This window comes from Pseudorca crassidens, chromosome 3, assembly GCF_039906515.1.
Source record: "Pseudorca crassidens isolate mPseCra1 chromosome 3, mPseCra1.hap1, whole genome shotgun sequence".
In the NCBI taxonomy this organism is placed as follows: Eukaryota; Metazoa; Chordata; class Mammalia; order Artiodactyla; family Delphinidae; genus Pseudorca; species Pseudorca crassidens.
In genome coordinates, this window is record NC_090298.1 from 26,360,842 (window position 1) to 26,378,065 (window position 17,224).

General features: G+C 37.8%; 1 protein-coding gene across 13 annotated transcripts in view; it reads right to left on the reverse strand.

The window, feature by feature from the left end:
• Window positions 1-17,224, reverse strand: part of DROSHA (drosha ribonuclease III) — a 139,369-nt gene that overhangs the window by 92,107 nt on the left and 30,038 nt on the right. For all 13 annotated transcript variants that reach the window (XM_067730452.1, XM_067730449.1, XM_067730448.1 and 10 more), the window contains 5 exons: window positions 16,887-16,973; window positions 14,522-14,608; window positions 5,978-6,049; window positions 4,302-4,383; window positions 3,271-3,345 (listed from right to left, as the gene is read on the reverse strand). In XM_067730452.1, coding sequence (XP_067586553.1) covers window positions 3,271-3,345; window positions 4,302-4,383; window positions 5,978-6,049; window positions 14,522-14,608; window positions 16,887-16,973 — 403 coding nt within the window. The remainder of the gene's footprint in view (window positions 1-3,270; window positions 3,346-4,301; window positions 4,384-5,977; window positions 6,050-14,521; window positions 14,609-16,886; window positions 16,974-17,224) is intronic.

Below are 17,224 nucleotides of genomic sequence, written 5' to 3' on the forward strand. Positions count from 1 at the left end.
CTTTTTCTACTTTTAAACTTAATTTTCTTTTTCACACTGAGGAAAATTTCCCTTTGCTTGGCTTAGTATTCTAAATTGTATCTGTTATCAAGAAACTGTTTTCTGGTATCTAGGTCCATTAGTCAGCAACATTCCAACTCTTTTGTCCTGTTGTCACTTTTTAAAGATTTAATATTTTTTTTATTTTGATAAAAAACATCATAAAATTTACCATCTTAACCATTTCTTTCAGCTTTACTGAGATATAACTGACATATAACATCATGTAAGTTTAAGGGGTATGACACATTGATTTGATAAACTTATGTAATGAAAAATGATTACCACCATAGTGTTATCTAACACTTCCATCATGTCATGTAATTACCATTTCTTTTTTGTGGTGAGAACATTTAAGATTTTTTTCTCTTAGCAACTTTCAAATATGTAATACAGTATTATTAGCTGTATTATGTATTTGAAATACCTTAACCATTTTTAACCATCCAGTTCAATAGTGTTAAGTATACTAACATTGTTCTGAAATAGTTGTTACTTTTTTGTTTTACTTGGTTGTGCCGGGTCTTAGTTGCGGCATGCATGTGGGATCTAGTTCCCTGACCAGGGATCGAACCCGGGCCCTTTGCATTGCGAGCACAGAGTCTTATCCACTGCGCCACCAGGGAAGTCCCTGAAATAGCTGTTACTTTAATTAATTAATTAATTAATTAATGCTGCATTGGGGCTTCATTGCTGCATGGGGGCTTTCTCTAATTGCGGCTAGCAGGGGCTACTCTTCGTTGCGGTGCATGGGCCTCTCATTGTGGTGGCCTCTCCCGTTGCAGAGCATGGGCTCCAGGCTCACGGGCTTCAGTAGTTGTGACACACGGGCTCAGTAGTTGTGGCTCGTGGGCTCTAGAGCACAGGCTCAGTAGTTGTGGCACATGGGCTTAGTTGCTCCGCAGCATGTGGGATCTTCCCAGACCAGGGATCGAACCCGTGTCCCCTGCATTGGCAGGCGGATTCTTAACCACTGCGCCACCAGGGAAGTCCCGGGTTTTTTTTAATAAGTATATTTTCAAAAGGAAGTCTAATGAAAAAGTAAATCCTGTTTAAAAATAAGTCAATAGACCTTTCCCTTCTTGACAACCTAAGTGTTATCCCTATACAGTTACAAGAAACATTTTGTGAGAGTTGAAATCCCACGAAGTAAGTATCTGACATAAGATTCTTCTTTAAGATGATTTTTTAAATGTCCACTTTCAAAAAACAAAAATGTCCACTTTCTCTTAGAGATTTGTTTGGTCATAAAATGCCTACAGGCAGACAGATACAGAAAGGAAAGGCTTTTCAACAAACTAACACAATTTTCTAATAAGTTTACTGCTAAACCTCCATTATAAAATCATAGATGCATTCACTTGAAAAGAAGAAAAGGACCTCAGGACTTCCCTGGTGGTCCAGCGGTTAAGAATCCGCCTTCCAATGCAGGGAATGTGGGTTCAATTCCTGGTCGGGGAACTAAGATCCTACATGCCTCAGGGCAACTAAGCCCGTGCGCCACAACTACTGAGCCCTCAGGTTCTACAGCCCATGTGCCACAACTAGAGAGAAGCCCGTGTGCCACAACAAAGAGCCGGCAGGCTGAACTAAGACCCGATGCAGCCAAACAAATAAATAAAAATAAATAAATATTTAAAAAATACAAAGGACCTCTCAATGAAATAAAACCAGATGTCCAAAAGAGAAAATCTTTTGAATGCATTTTCCAAACAAAATGAACATTAAGAATACTAAAAATATGATTAACACCATGCTAAAATAAAAATAAGCCATTGTGACTGAGTGGACTGAGGAAAGGGTAGCATGGACAAAATCTGGAGGAAAAGCTAAACTAGAATGAAAAGACAAGAAACAAAAGCCACAAAGGACGAATCAGAGAGCCAGAAGGCAAGTAAGGAGAGTGCAGCAGGCAGACCAGAACAAGAGCCCAGGTACCACATTAGGGAGGAGACTCAACTGAAGCATGTCCACTGTTTTTGGTCTTCTGCAGGCTGGCTCTGGCATCAGCAGCTGCAGCGGGGTGGGGACAAGGTAAGAGGCAGGTGGGGCACCAAAGGAAAGCCAGGCTGTGAACGGCCCAGAATCTGACAGGCTCAAGGGATGGTTCTGAGGCATGAGGGAGGCAAGGGTCCTGCCCCCAGGAGGACAAGGGGCACGAGGAGGAGTGCACGAGCATGAGGCTGAACTTCTGAAACTGCTGATATGTAAACGTGGGCAGAAAGCTTACATGCTGAAAAGCTCCCCAGCTGAAATTATAAACCACAGTTTTGTCGCAGCAGCCATTTTTTTTTCTCCCGTATCACTGAGTGGCCCAAACATCAGAGAAGAAAAGGCAAATGGTTGAAATGACATTTCCATGCAAGGTGGTGGTTAGCACAAGGGGCTGAGGTCACTAGAGCTGAGACAGAAGTCAGAGGACAGGACTTAAGAAAGCAAGGAAAGATGGCTGCACACAAGGAGAAAAAAGAAGAGTCAAGCAGAAGCAAAGGGAATAAGGGAACGAGAGGGTGGAAGTATAGATGGATATCACCAGAAAGTGAGATACGGGAATGAGATTCCAGGGATGAATTCATTTAGGATGGTGAAGACTTTACAAACAAAAAGGCGTCCAAACATTTCATTAAAAACCCAACCATTTTAAAAAACACTAAATACAATGCCATAGCTCACAGCTAGCCTCTTGACAAAAGTTTTAAAATAGTTAAAATATTGCTTTAAAAACATAAAAGTCATATATTTACTTATATATTTTTAATTTCATGAGACAATAAATTATTTTTTTACTGTAAAATGAATAAAAGTATATGTCAAAAAAGAGAAAAAAAAACCTATAATATTAATCTTACTACAATTATTACTGCAGTAATTTTTAGCATAATTATAATCATATTGCTTATAAAATTTTATAATTGTTTTCTAATTAACTATATGCATTTTTTAAGCCACATGCATTTTTCCATATTAATTTTAATACTTGCATGATATTTTATCAAGTAGACTCTCAAAATTAATAAATCAATTTTCTCATTGCTCATCTAACTTGGGGCTACCGTAAATTATGCAGGGGTACAAATCAACATGTATAATTTTACATTTTCATGCCTGACCTGAGAAGTAGATATTAAGTGTCTGAGGTGGGAAAGTTGTCCCTGAAGACTGAAAGGAGAATGGCAGGCTTATTTTCAGATGCACTATCTCACCAGGTCACTGACAAGTCAAAAGATTTACCTGGAAGAAATCTTACAAAACGTGGCATGAAATGAAATCTTGGGCAGCAGGGAGGACTGTCTTCAAACAAAGGACCTAAAGCAAACAAGTGAAAAGGAAAGAAAAAATAAATAAAACCACCTTAGGAAACAAACATTGCAACTTAACTCCTGAGATTTATGATAAATACAAAAAAATACCACCAGAAGTAGGGATATAAGAAAACCGCCCCTTTCTCCTCAATAGCTAAATCAATCATGTGGTAACTGCCACAAACATTCCATGAAGACTGTAGGGAAGAGACCACTCAAAAAGGAGAATGAATGCCCCAAGGTTATATACGGTATATGGTATATATGGTAAAACTAGTTTTAGAAATTCAAAGATACAAAGATTTTTGTTATAAATGAACGATTGGATGATATAATATGCTTGTGTCTTCATTCCGTTCCATTTTAACCAATACAACTGGGGAAAAAAAAGAGAGAAATACTATTAAAAACTTGGTTTGAAGAGCCATTCATCAATATACTATTTTAAAAATAAATAAATGTCTGCTGGAATAGAGGCACTTCCAAAAGAGGGAACTATTATCCAAGAACGAAGTATCAAGTTTTGAACTGCTGTAGCTCACAGTGTATGTGTGTGTTTCGAAGGTTAACTAAAGTTCTGTTTTAATAAACTGTCATCTTGGAAGAAGTTTATTACAGTAAAGTTCAATAGATTTAAAATATTAACTAATGAGATTTCCCCAATGCAGATAAACCAAGGTAGTCACTCAACATAACTGATACCATCTTCTGAGGTACCAGTTAGGCAACAATTAATGGTAATCTTCCGTAATGGACACTGTCCAACTGTATTAAAATGAGACATAACAACTTATTCATGTCAAATGATAACACGCACTTCTATGAATAATAAACTTTTCCCCGGGTATTTCAAAAGTACGAGGAATTTCAACTATGTCCCCCCACTTTTATAAGAGTTTTCACACATACCACAACGTTCTTCGACAAGCACTGCACTTTTCTTTAAATCCTATTATTTACCTTTAAGATTCCAGTCATACAATTCCAAAATATCTCTGAATAGGAATAATGAAAAGAGTTCAAGTCCTTTCACACAAAAATTCTGAAAAATAAACCAAAATCAAATCACTGTAGTACTGCAAACATGTATTAACAAGGTTCAGCTTGTTCTAGTCAAGTGTTTTCAAAAGTGTCTATTGCAACTGTACTAAAACAAGGTAATTTCCTAGTTTGGTCACCGTCCTATAATAGCTCATTGGCTTGAAACATTAATGAAGTAGGCAATAGTGTCATTAGGATTCCTAAGAAAATGTGAACTTGGCCCTTCTCAATGTACAAATAAAATGATGTGCAATTTAAAAATCAGAGTCTCCTTTACGTCATATTTTTCTAACCCAATTATAAAATATATCAGAATCTCCTAGGGACTTTCTGTTAATTCAAATCACACACTGGGCAGCCAGGTCTGATAGGTTTGTCCCCAGCACCTCCCCTGCTCCACCCCTGCTCACCTCCACCCCTCAAATACACCCACAATCACTATTATTACAAAGTTACCATAAACAAAGATCTCTGTGCCAAAAAAGTTCCAATTCTTAATGAAGGCAAATACAGGACTAAGACAAACTACAGAACCTTGTACCAAAATTTCTGCTGTAAACAAGCTTAACAGATGATATATTTGCAAGTGAGACTTGTCTCATAATTCTTCCTCCTACTTGTTTTGCTCGGGGTTCATAAATCACCCTGCGTGAGATCATGCCAGAAGTCATAAACTTTTACAATAGCAAATGAAGGCTTATGACCTTAAAAATCAAAAGGAAGCAAAAAAGCCCTTCCAAGCTGAAGAATGAAGGGGTGGCCCTTTCTCTTCAATTCTCTTTGAAAGACAGGTGGAATTAACAGGACTTGCCCAGAATGAAATAGGTGCAAACTAAGCATGCGTGTCATGCTCATCAATCCCCCTGGGTGCTCCGCTGCCCTCGACAGAGCTGCACCGTTAAACGAGGTTTGCAAGAGGAGCCAGGGGCTCAGGAAATCGACCCCGACTCCAACACAATGTTAAGTGCACAAGCTTGTTTGCTGTCTAGTTGTTATTTCTTAGTGTGATTTGTTGACAGCACTAAATTCAAGATCAGGCAATGAATCATTCTGAGATTCACATTTATCTTGCTTTGGAATTTTAAACCTCTTGCATATATTTAGATAAATCTGCTGCTGAGCATACGTAGTGAAAAATATGTAAATATATGGGAAGAAAAATGTGTAAATATATGAGAAGGAAAATGAACCAAGCATTGATCTTGTCACTGGAGGTAATGAATAAGATTATTCCAACAGCTATCAGATTCAGTTTCACTTTTCTAATTTCCTCTCTGATAATGACCAGTAACCAAAAGCTGTCCCCTGTCCAAAACAAACTAGAAACAGATGTAAAGTTACTATCAGTAGCTGCAACAGGAGGAGAAATGGGTTCAAAAATAGGTCAATAAGTTGGAAAACGACCTGAATTTTAACCTCATTCCTAAAGCTACATCTGACTACATCTGACTGGTCCTTTCAACAGTGAACACAATACTTTAAGGGTATATTTATGGCAAAAAGCCAGACCTGGCCAAGTTCAATGCTTTAAAGACATGTGTGGAATAAACAAAAGAGCAAGCTGCATCAAGCTGTTAAATAATCTTTTCCCTTACCTCAGGCATCATCTCCTCAATGAAATGAATCGTGTAGTCTATGTTGAATCTAATTACTTTACACAGTGGAATCTGCAATAATAAGGAGGAAAAGTTCAGTTTCAAAATACCTTCCTGCGCTCACCCTGTACATGTGTTTGCTACCTAACCCAGAAGGCCATGAACCAAATGAGAAAGCTTCACCTTAATCTAAGCTGCACATGAAACTTGACCACAACTGCTGAATTTTAATAACAAGAACCCAGCTGGCCCAGTCTCTACAGGAAACCTGCATAATGTTGGTGCTCAATTAACTGTATTAGCAGCAGCAACACAAACATGACAAGAACTCATTAAAACCAAATATATTGCCTCTAAAGAATTAATAAAACCACAATTAAATACTTCTTTTTCTCAGGTTTTAAAAATCTTTCAGGCTCTTCAGGCAGAGCAGGGATAGCAGGCTGACAATTCATCAGCTATAGATTCATAAGTCATCGTAGTAGACACAACTCATGCTGCCTCTCAGGCTCTGGAGCAAAAGCAATCATGGTAATAAAAATAATAATAGCTACCACTTATTCAGCTAGGCACTGTTCTACTGCTTCACATACTGTCACTCATGTAACCAGCCCTGTGAGACAGGTACAACTACTCTTCCCAGGGTACAGTGGAGGAAACGAAGGCAGAGTCGTCAGATATTTTGCCGAAGGAAGCAGGTAGCTGGTGACTTAGAAATTCTTGCTCTAGACCCCAGCTCTAAGCCACTTGGGTATCCACCTCTCATTTCCTGTTCTAGTACTCAGGGTATGTGTGAAAATGAAGGAAAGCTCAGATGAAATAAATCCACATCTGTCTTGCTTTACCAATGTATCATGAGACACTAGCCTAGTGCCTAGATTTAATAGGTTTTCTTTAAGTATATTTTTGAATGAATGAAGGACTGAGAAAGGAAGGGTGTGAGGTTAATGCAGTGGCTTGGCTGACTAGCCGGGGAAAATAATAGATTCAGAAGCCCTAGAGATGTGTTAAGTGGGCTTTTCTGGCCCCTTGATCTGTCCATAAGACGAATTTATATAAAGGTAATCGTTTTTACAAACCACAGCAATCAGAAAGAAACAAATTTTAATTCCACCAGCAAAAGGAATGGTAAGAAAAGCAAATAGTCCTATAATGCCATCTACTGGAAATCTTTTTCTCAGAAATGAAGTTTAGCTCTTAGGTGCTTTCTTTTTTTTCTTTAGGATGGTGGCTAATTTGAGTGAAATTCATAATTAACGTTAACAAGAGATCCATTTTCAGCCTTCTCATGGTAATGAGTTCTAAACCAGATGAAGTGACATGCTAAGGCCACTATCATTTTTAAGTTCTTCTTTCTTCCTACAATCATTTAAAAATATTTGAGAGCTACAAATTTGTGCAATTATTCATATTTTTAAAATACTTTGCTAACAACTGTTAGATTCACAGTTACTCTAAAATATGTCACAGCCCTTACCTTTTAAAAAGGTAGGGATCTCGAATAGCCAAAGCAATCTTGAGAAAGAAAAACAGAGCTGGAGAAACCAGGCTCCCTGACTTCAGACTATACTAAAAAGCTACAATAGTCAAGACAGTATGGTACTGGACAAAAACAGAAATATAGATCAACAGAACAGAACAGAAAGCCCAGAGATAAACCCACGCACATATGGTCAACTTATCTTTGACAAAGGAGGCAAGAATATACAATGGAGAGGGCTTCCCTGGTGGCGCAGTGGTTAAGAATCCGCCTGCCAATGCAGGGGACATGGGTTCGAGCCCTGGTTTGGGAAGATCCCACATGCTGTGGAGCAACAAAGCCCTGTGCCACAACTACTGAGCCTGCACTTTAGAGCCCTTGAGCCACAACTACTGAGTCCGTGTGCCATAACTACTGAAGCGCATATGCCCTAGAGCCCATGCTCCGCAACAAGAGGAGCCACCGCGATGAGAAGCCTGCATGCCACGATGAAGAGTGGTCCCCGCTCGCCGCATTTGCTGCAACTAGAGAAAGCCTGTGCACAGCAAAGAAGACCCAATGCAGCCAAAAATAAATAAATAAAATTTTAAAAATAAATAAATAAATCAATAAAAAATAAAAAAAACTTAAAAAATTGTACTGGTGAACCTAGTGGCAGGGCAGGAATACAGACACAGACGTAGAGAATGGACTTGAGGACACAGGGAGGGGGAGGGGAATATACAATGGAGAAAAGACAGCCTCTTCAATAAGTGGTGCTGGGAAGACTGGACAGCTTCATGTAAAAGAATGAAATTAGAACACTCCCTAACACCATATACAAAAATAAACTCAAAATGGATTAAAGACCTAAATGTAAGGCCAGACACTATCAAACTCTTAGAGGAAAACAAAGGCAGAACTCCTACGACATAAATCACAGCAAGCTCCTTTTTGACCCACCTCCTAGAGTAATGGAAATAAAAACAAAAATAAACAAATGGGACCTAATGAAACTTCAAAGCTTTTGCGCAGCAAAGGAAACCATAAACAAGACCAAAAGACAACCCTCAGAATGGGAGAAAATATTTGCAAACGGAGCAACTGACAAAGGATTAATCTCCAAAATATACAAGCAGCTCATGCAGCTCAATATCAGAAAAACAAATAACCCAAAAAATGGGCAGAAGACCTAAATAGACATTTCTCCAAAGAAGATATACAGATGGCCAACAAACACATGAAAAGATGCTCAACATCATTAATCATTAGAGAAATGCAAATCAAAACTACAATGAGGTATCGCCTCACACTAGTCAGAATGGCCATCTTCAAAAAATCTACAAATAAATGCTGGAGAGAGTGTGGAGAAAAGGAAACCCTCTTGCACTGTTGGTGAGAATATAAATTGATACAGCCACTATGGAGAACAGTATGGAGGTTCCTTAAAAAACTAAAAATAGAACTACCATATGACCCAGCAATCCCACTACTAGGAATATACCCTGAGAAAACTATAAATCAAAAAGAGTTACGCGGGCTTCCATGGTGGCGCAGTGGTTGAGAGTCCGTCTGCTGATGCAGGGGACACGGGTTCATGCCCCGGTCTGGGAAGATCCCACGTGCCGCGGAGCAGCTGGGCCTGTGAGCCATGACCACTGAGCCTGCACGTCCGGAGCCTGTGCTCCGCAACGGGAGAGGCCACAGCAGTGAGAGGCCCGCGTACCGCAAAAAAAAAGAAAGAGTCATGTACCACAATGTTCACTGCAGCACTATTTACAATAGCCAGGACATGGAAGCAACCTAAGTGTCCATCGACAGATGAATGGTTAAAGAAGATGTGGCACATGTATACTACTGAGCCTGCGCTCTAGAGCCCATGAGCTACAACTACTGAGCCCACGTGCCACAACTACTGAAGCCCACGTGCCTAGAGCCTGTGCTCCACAACGAGAAGCCACCGCAATGAGAAGCCTGCACACCGCAAGGAAGAGTAGCCCCCACTCACAGCAACTAGAGAACGCCCGCGTGCAGCAACAAAGACGCAACTCAGCCAAAAATAAATAAATAAAATTTTTAAAATAAATAAAAAATTTAAAATAAAAAAAAATTTTAAATGGTACTGGTGAACCTAGTGGCAGGGCAGGAATAAAGACACAGATGTAGAGAATGGACTTGAGGACACAGGGAGGGGGAGGGGTAAGCTGGGACAAAGTGGGAGAGTGGCATGGACATATATACACTACCAAATGTAAAATAGATAGCTAGTGGGAAGCAGCCGCACAGCACAGGGAGATCAGCTCGGTGCTTTGTGACCACCTAGAGGGGTGGGATAGGGAGGGTGGGAGGGAGGCTCAAGAGGGAAGAGATATGGGGACATATGTATGCATATAGCTGATTCACTTTGTTGTACAGTGGAAACTAACACAACATTGTAAAGCAATTATACTCCAATAAAGGTGTAAAAAATAAAAAGGTAGGGATCTAGAAGAGAAAAAAAGGCATGTAAACAAGCATAAACAGAATATGATACAGTGTAACTTATAAGTGCATTTAAAAAACAAATAAGCAAACAAAATAGTATAAAGTACAAAAGAACCAAAGAGGAGGTAACATTTGAGTTGAGTCTTCAAAGATGGGAAGGGATTTTCCAGGTCATCCCGAAAAGTAACTGGGGAAGAACAGGTGTTTAGTTTCTAGCAAGACAGAGAAAAGGGAGCTGGGGGAAGGACAGGTCATTTAGCTCTTCAGAAGTGAAATGCATGGAGACAGAGATGTAAGAAAATTCTAGAAAGGAAAGTATGAACTATATTATGCAGATCTTAAAAAACCATGTTAAGGATTCAGAGCTATCCTTATGGCAACAAGAAGTCATTCAAGTACTTTAAGTGAGAGACTATCACAGTTTACATGGATGGGATGCTATGTAAACAGGGTGGGAATGGCTTGTAGAGGAACAAGGCAAGAGACCAGAAGACCAGAATGGAGTCTAACAAACGGTTCAGAAGCCAAATGAACAAAAGATCAAAAAGGAGGGAGAAGAATTTAAACACAGGAGATGTGACTGAAATATACAGTGACTGTTCTGATGTGGAAGTGAAAGAGGAGAAAGAATAGAGGATAATTTCTAGGTTTCTGGCCTAAGGGACCAGATAGCTCACGATGGCATTAATACAAAGAATTTCATAGGGTGTCCCCTGAGTTCCTCAAACTCAGTACGCAGAGAAGATGATGAGTTCAGTTTCACACAGGTTAAGGGTGAGGTACCTGAGGGAACATCAAGGTAGGTATGTCCAACAGGCAATCTGAAATGTGAGTGTGGAGCACAGAGCCATACGTCACAGCTATAAATATCAATGTCAGAACATGCATGGGAGGAAAAACTGTGCGTGACATTGCATTACTAGGGGAGTGTATCCAGGAGAGAAAAGGACCAGAGCCCTTGGGAATAGTCCAGAGGCAAGAAAAAGAGCAAAAGTATAAACTTTACTCCTTTTACCATGTGCAACAGCAACTATGCTGGATGATTTATGCAAATTCAGTCCTTTCCCCACATTATTTCAACTAAAATCACTTTTGGGGGATTCCTTCTTTGACCTCTTTTCTTATACACACTGTATTTTCTTTGGGGCTCTTACCTGTACCACTAGAGCCCTTCTCAGACACACAAATTTGGAAAGGCAGAATCTCCTTTTCTATGCGAACTTTCATCTCTCTCTAAGACTCAAAGAGACTTGTCATTTTCCTACATATTGGGAACTCAGTGGATTGAGAACTCAGTTGGCCAATCAAATAATATAAATGCCCACTACCATTTCTTAAAACACGTTTGAATGCTGATTTGACACTAACTCTTATCTCATCCTCCCAGAAACCAACGAAAAAACCCTCCCTAAACTTCTACATTCTAACTCTACTACTTCCAGGAACTGAAAGACTAAATCCAGGGCAGCGAGTCCACTGGAAATGGAAAGAAGCAGGGAAATGATCATGGTGGTGCCTTGTGCTTTTGAGGACGGGATAAAATATTATGCATGTAATACATATATCTAGGTAATTTTAGTTATGTTGTCAAAGTCCCTAATAACATCAGGTATTATAAGTAACAGCACATGTACTACATAAAAGGACAAAATTTTCCCACAATGCTCTATACTTAGCCAACAAGGCTTTCAATCCACTTCAATTCAAGAAGACCTTAAGAGAACTTGTTGGTACTAGACTGGATTGAGATTCTAACATTACCATCATTTGCATGCCCTTCTTGCTGATGAGCTCTCTCTAGCAAAAAAATGAATCAGAACAGTAAAGCGATTTAATAATTCTTTTTCTTGGGAGGCTATTTCAAATTCAAGAGGCCTTTGATGGATGTAATTCCTATGAACTGTACAACACTCAGCTTAAAACTCGATTTATTTTATCAACATCTCTAACATAAATGATGGGGCTTATCTTCTCATTACAGAGTTAAGTTCTCAAGTTTTGAGAACTTGAATATTTATAAAAAATATACTCTGAAGCCAGGAATTTTTCAGTCCTATCTTTTACAACAACAGTAACAACTGCAATTAATTTCGCACTAGCGGCCTCTCAGTGCCAAACCTTGTGCTGAGGAACTTTAATAAAGCTCAAAGAATCACTCTTCTAAAGTCACATAAATATGGAGAATCAGTTAAAAAAAAAAAAGAAGAATTAGAAGAAAGACTCAAATCCACATCTGCCTGACATCTTATCCAAAATAATTAGTGCCAATATGTATTGTATATTAAACATCATGATAAACACTTTTCATTTGTCATCTCATTTATTTTTTTACAAAAACCAGTAAGACTGCCACAACTAATAACGTCTGTTTTACAGATGAGAAAATCAGGGTTTATAAAAATTGAAATGTCAAATCATACAGCTAGTAAGTAGAATTCACTAAGGTTTAAACCCTCTCTGAAGTCACACTTCTTTCCTTCTTTAAGGTGATCCTAAAAGTTAAAATGAGATCTGTATTACTTGTAGGGAATTAATAGATAAGACAGATAATTTTTAAATATTTTCATGGTAACTAATTATTTGTATTTGCAAGCCTGCTGAGGAAAAAAAAAGAGAAACGTATTATGTAGGGGGGAGTTGGACTAGATGACTTCTGAAGGCCTTTTCAATTCTAAGACTATGAGATTTGGTGTAACAAAGGGTTTGAGTGCCTAATTGAGACATTTTAAAAAATAATAAAATAAGAAACCTTCAAAATTCAAAAACTTCCCAGTGTCTCTTCATAAAGATTGTTTAAGAATAGTCCAAACAACCTAAACGTCCATTGACAGATGAATGGATAAAGAAGATATGGTACATATATACAATGTAACGCTACTCAGTCATAAAAAAGAATGAAATAATGCTGTCTGCAGCAACACAGATGCAACTAGAGATTATCATACTAAGTGAAGTAAGTCAGAAAGAGAAAGACAAATACCATATGATACCACTTATATGTGGAATCTAAAATGTGGCATAAATGAACCTATCTACAATATAGAAACAGATTCACAGACATGGAGAGCAGACTTGTGGTTGACAAGGGGGAGGGGGGAGGGAGAGGGATGGACTGGGAGTTTGGGGTTAGCAGATGCAAACTATTACATATAGAATGGATAAACAACAAGGTCCTACTGTATAGCACAGGGAACTATATCTAATCTTCTGGGATAAACCATAATGGAAAAGAATATAAAAAAAGAATGATTACAGCATATAACTGAGTCACTTTGCTGTACAGCAGAAATTAACACAACACTGTAAATCAACTATACTTCAATTTAAAAAAAAGAGTAGTTCAATTTAAAACTTTGTAAGTATGTATGATGATGGATGTTAATTAGGCTTATCATGGTGATCATTTCACAATATATACAAATATCAAATTATTATGTTGTACACCTGAAACTAATAACATTATGTGTCAATTATACCTCAACAAAAAAAGAAGTCCTTTTTATATTATGGTCCACCCTAGAGATAGATGTGATGTGTACTATCAAATGATTTTATTTTTACATTTACAGTGTAATCATCTTCTCAAAAAAAAGATTCTCTAGGATAAAATATACTGTAGCATAAAGAAAATCTCATTAAGAAAACAATCTGTTTTAAATTAGTATCACTACTATAGAATCATGTCTGCTAATAAAAAATAATAATCTAAAGGAGCAAGATTAGGCAAAGATTTTTTCTTTACTCTCCAATGGAACAGAATTTCACAGTTTAAGTAAACAGTACTAAAATAACTTCTCAAACTGCAGATGTAATTTCTTTTAACCAAACCAGAAAGGATTAAAGAACATTCTACTTTGATGTACATACACCATAGCTGTAATTCAGTAAGTTCTATAGCAGCATCTAGACTGGCTCAAGTATACGTCTACACTCCCTTCCTGAGCCGCCAGTGAATTCCACTCTACGTCCAACTGGAACACAGAATAAGTAAGACAATTCCCATGACTGCCAGCTTTGAGACAGAAAGATTTTGACTTACAAATACAGAACTTCCATTTGAACCGATTACCAACAAATCGATTACCAATACCTATATAATATCATGGATCTGTATGTCAGAGTGTCTTAAAGAAGACATATTTCTGGGATTCAAAAGCACAAAAATGTATGAAGTTAATTCAGGCTCCAGATGTCCTGAACAAGCTCTATTTCTTTACCTATTGCTCAGAGACTAAATAATAGCTTCTCCTTAAAACTTTCCAACTTTCTTTTGAAGGACACCAAACCCAAAATAGCTTTGACACATTACTCCACAGTTTATCCTTCTTTTTCAATCTTTCACACTCTCAAAATGTTATTCTGACACATGTTGACTTACACCATTTAATGTGGACCAAACCTGTGACTCATTAGCACAGATGTCACATTGCCACCTGACACACACTGCCGCTGACTTCCTGCAGCTCAGGTAGAGGGGTGCAAAGTAATTGTTACTTAGAAGTCAGATTAAAAGAAATTTCCTTTGACTTTTAGAAAGAAAGAGTGAAGGGAAGGAAGGGGGCTCAGGGAAGGAGAAAGCCAGCTGATCAGCATATACTTACATTGGTCAGGGGGGCGTGTGCAAACATAGAAAATCCTTCAAAGATATACTCATGATCATCATATTCGATAACAGTTGGCCTGTCAGTCTGAAAGCAAACAGAAACACAAAGTATGAAAAAATGACATGATTTGCATGTGCAGAAACCCATCAGGACACACAAAGCAACCAATAGGTGAAATGTATGGACTTCTGTTAACGTTTTCCCAAACACCAGGGAGAAACTTTACACAGAGGATTAATTCTAGCTAGAATTCTCCTGCTTGGTGGAACTCTCTAGCTTCAGTAATATTTATATACTAGACAATCAAGAATGTTTATTATGGGTGCCATAAAGAAAAAAAAGGCTAGCTACATGGCTTCATTTTCTAGGAACTTGTTTTATTTAATCCCACAATACTACCAGTCCTGTTCTTACTAAGCTATATTTCTGAACTAACAGAAGCTCTAACAAGAACAACATAATGGCACAGTTGAATCAAAGCAAGTGGAGAAGACTCAGCATCACAACAGTCAAAACTAGCAACAGCCTGGAAGGCTCTGAAAAGACTCAAGGTGCCGGAGGCTCATCCCCTCACAGCTCCATTCCCAGGCCCTCCAAGGAGAAGCCAACCCATTAAACACTGTAACAAATCAATTCCTGCATAACGTCAAAGATCTTAATTACCTGCAAATTGAATCTAATTAAAATATACAAATGTTGACCTAAGCATAAGAGATTCTCTTCTTTATGCCATTCTTATAGCCTACCATTTTTAATCCTAAACATGGAACAAATTATCAAGATTGGAAACCTAAAAGACATGTTTTTTTACGTAGGTATTGAACATTATTCTTCTAAATATTTATACACACACACACACACACACACACACACACACACACACGAAGAACTTGGGTGGGGGGGGGAAATAAAGAATATCCAAATGCGTATTATTTGTTTTTCCAATATTACTGTTACTTCCCATTTGAATAACTCAACAAAGCTGGTCTAAATTAAATATTATGAAAGAACTTCTAGTGAAATGATAATGGTACAGCCACTTGGGAAAACAGTTTGGTAGTTCCTCCAAATATTAAACATATAGTTACCATACAACCCAGCAACTCTAGTCCTACATTTATACTCAAGGGAAAGGAAAACATACATCCACACAAAAACTTGTACACAAACATTCACAGCAGCATTACTATAATAGCCCCAAAGTGGATACCACACAAATGTTCATCAACTGATGAATGGATAAATAAAATACAGTATGTCCATACAGTGGAATATTACTTGGCTGTAAAAAGGAATGAAGTTACATACTACAAAATGGATTAATCTTGAAAACATTATGGTAAGTGTAAGAAGCCAAAAGATCACATATTCTATGATTCCATTCATATGAAATATCTAGAATAGGCAAATGATAAAGACAGAGAGTACCTTAGTAGTTTCTGAAGGCTGTGGGGTGGGAAAGAATTGACTGCTAATAAGTACAGGGTTTCTTTGGGAGATGATGAAAATGTTCTAAAATTAGATTGAGGTGATGGTTTCACAATTCTGTGAAAAGACTAAATATCATGAAATATATACTTTAAATGGGTGAGTTTTATGGTATATTAATTATATGTCAATAAAGTTGTTAAAATATTAATAATCTAATTTTGAAACTGAAATCTCTTAATTAAAAAAGTAACCAGAATTAATTAATTTTGTACTGTGAAAAGGCAGTATGGCACAGTGGAATGGCATACAGCCATGCACCGTGAAGTCAGTCTGCCCAGGCTCAAGTCCTCACTGTGCCACTTATTGCCGGAATAATCTAGAGCAAGCGGCTTAACCTTATCTGTAAAACATGGACGACTGCGCCACCTGCATAGTGGGGATAATAATACCTGCTTCATCGATTTTTTTGTGTGAAATAACTTAATACATGTCAAATACTTAGAATGGTGCCTAGTACCATAGTCAACAAACATTAGGTATTATTATCACTGTCATATATGCAATACTTATGGTCATAATATATAGATAATACATAAGCTATTAGCTGATTTTTAAGAGATGCACAAGCGTTCTCTGCATTCTTCCAACTCCACAGCTCCAACGAACAAGCTCTCCATAATTCACTGGCTATTATGTGGTACCAACAATATAAATGAAAAAAGATACAGAAAGTAGTATAATGAGAAGAAGCCAAAAATAAAAGTCACTATGATAAAGGTCAATTTTATTGGCATAAAAATAAAATGTTTTTAAAAGAAAGAACATTTAAGAACTGAATCCATATTTAACCAATTCACATTTTAACCTATGTACATAGAACCTATTTACTACATTTTTAAACAAATGAAACCTGATTTTGTTAGGAACTCACTAAAAAGTTTGTAGGAGGTGAGACTGTAATTCGATAGTGGAAAAGTCTGCCAGCATTGTTGGTCATAGGACGACAGGGCTTGATGGCCTGAGGGGAAAAATAAAAATGAGTTTAAGAGTAAAGCAGCAAAATACTGTTATTTAAAAATAGACTGTATTTTCTAGATTCGCATCTGACAAAAGAGGTTGTATGTGTGTTCCTTCACAAACTGGAAGGGAAGGACAGTATTCACTTTACCATTACTAGATAGATAAAAATGGGCTGCTGGTCACTGGCATTCAACCCACCAACTCATGTACAATACAACATATAGATCTCTCTAGATCTGAATTTCCATG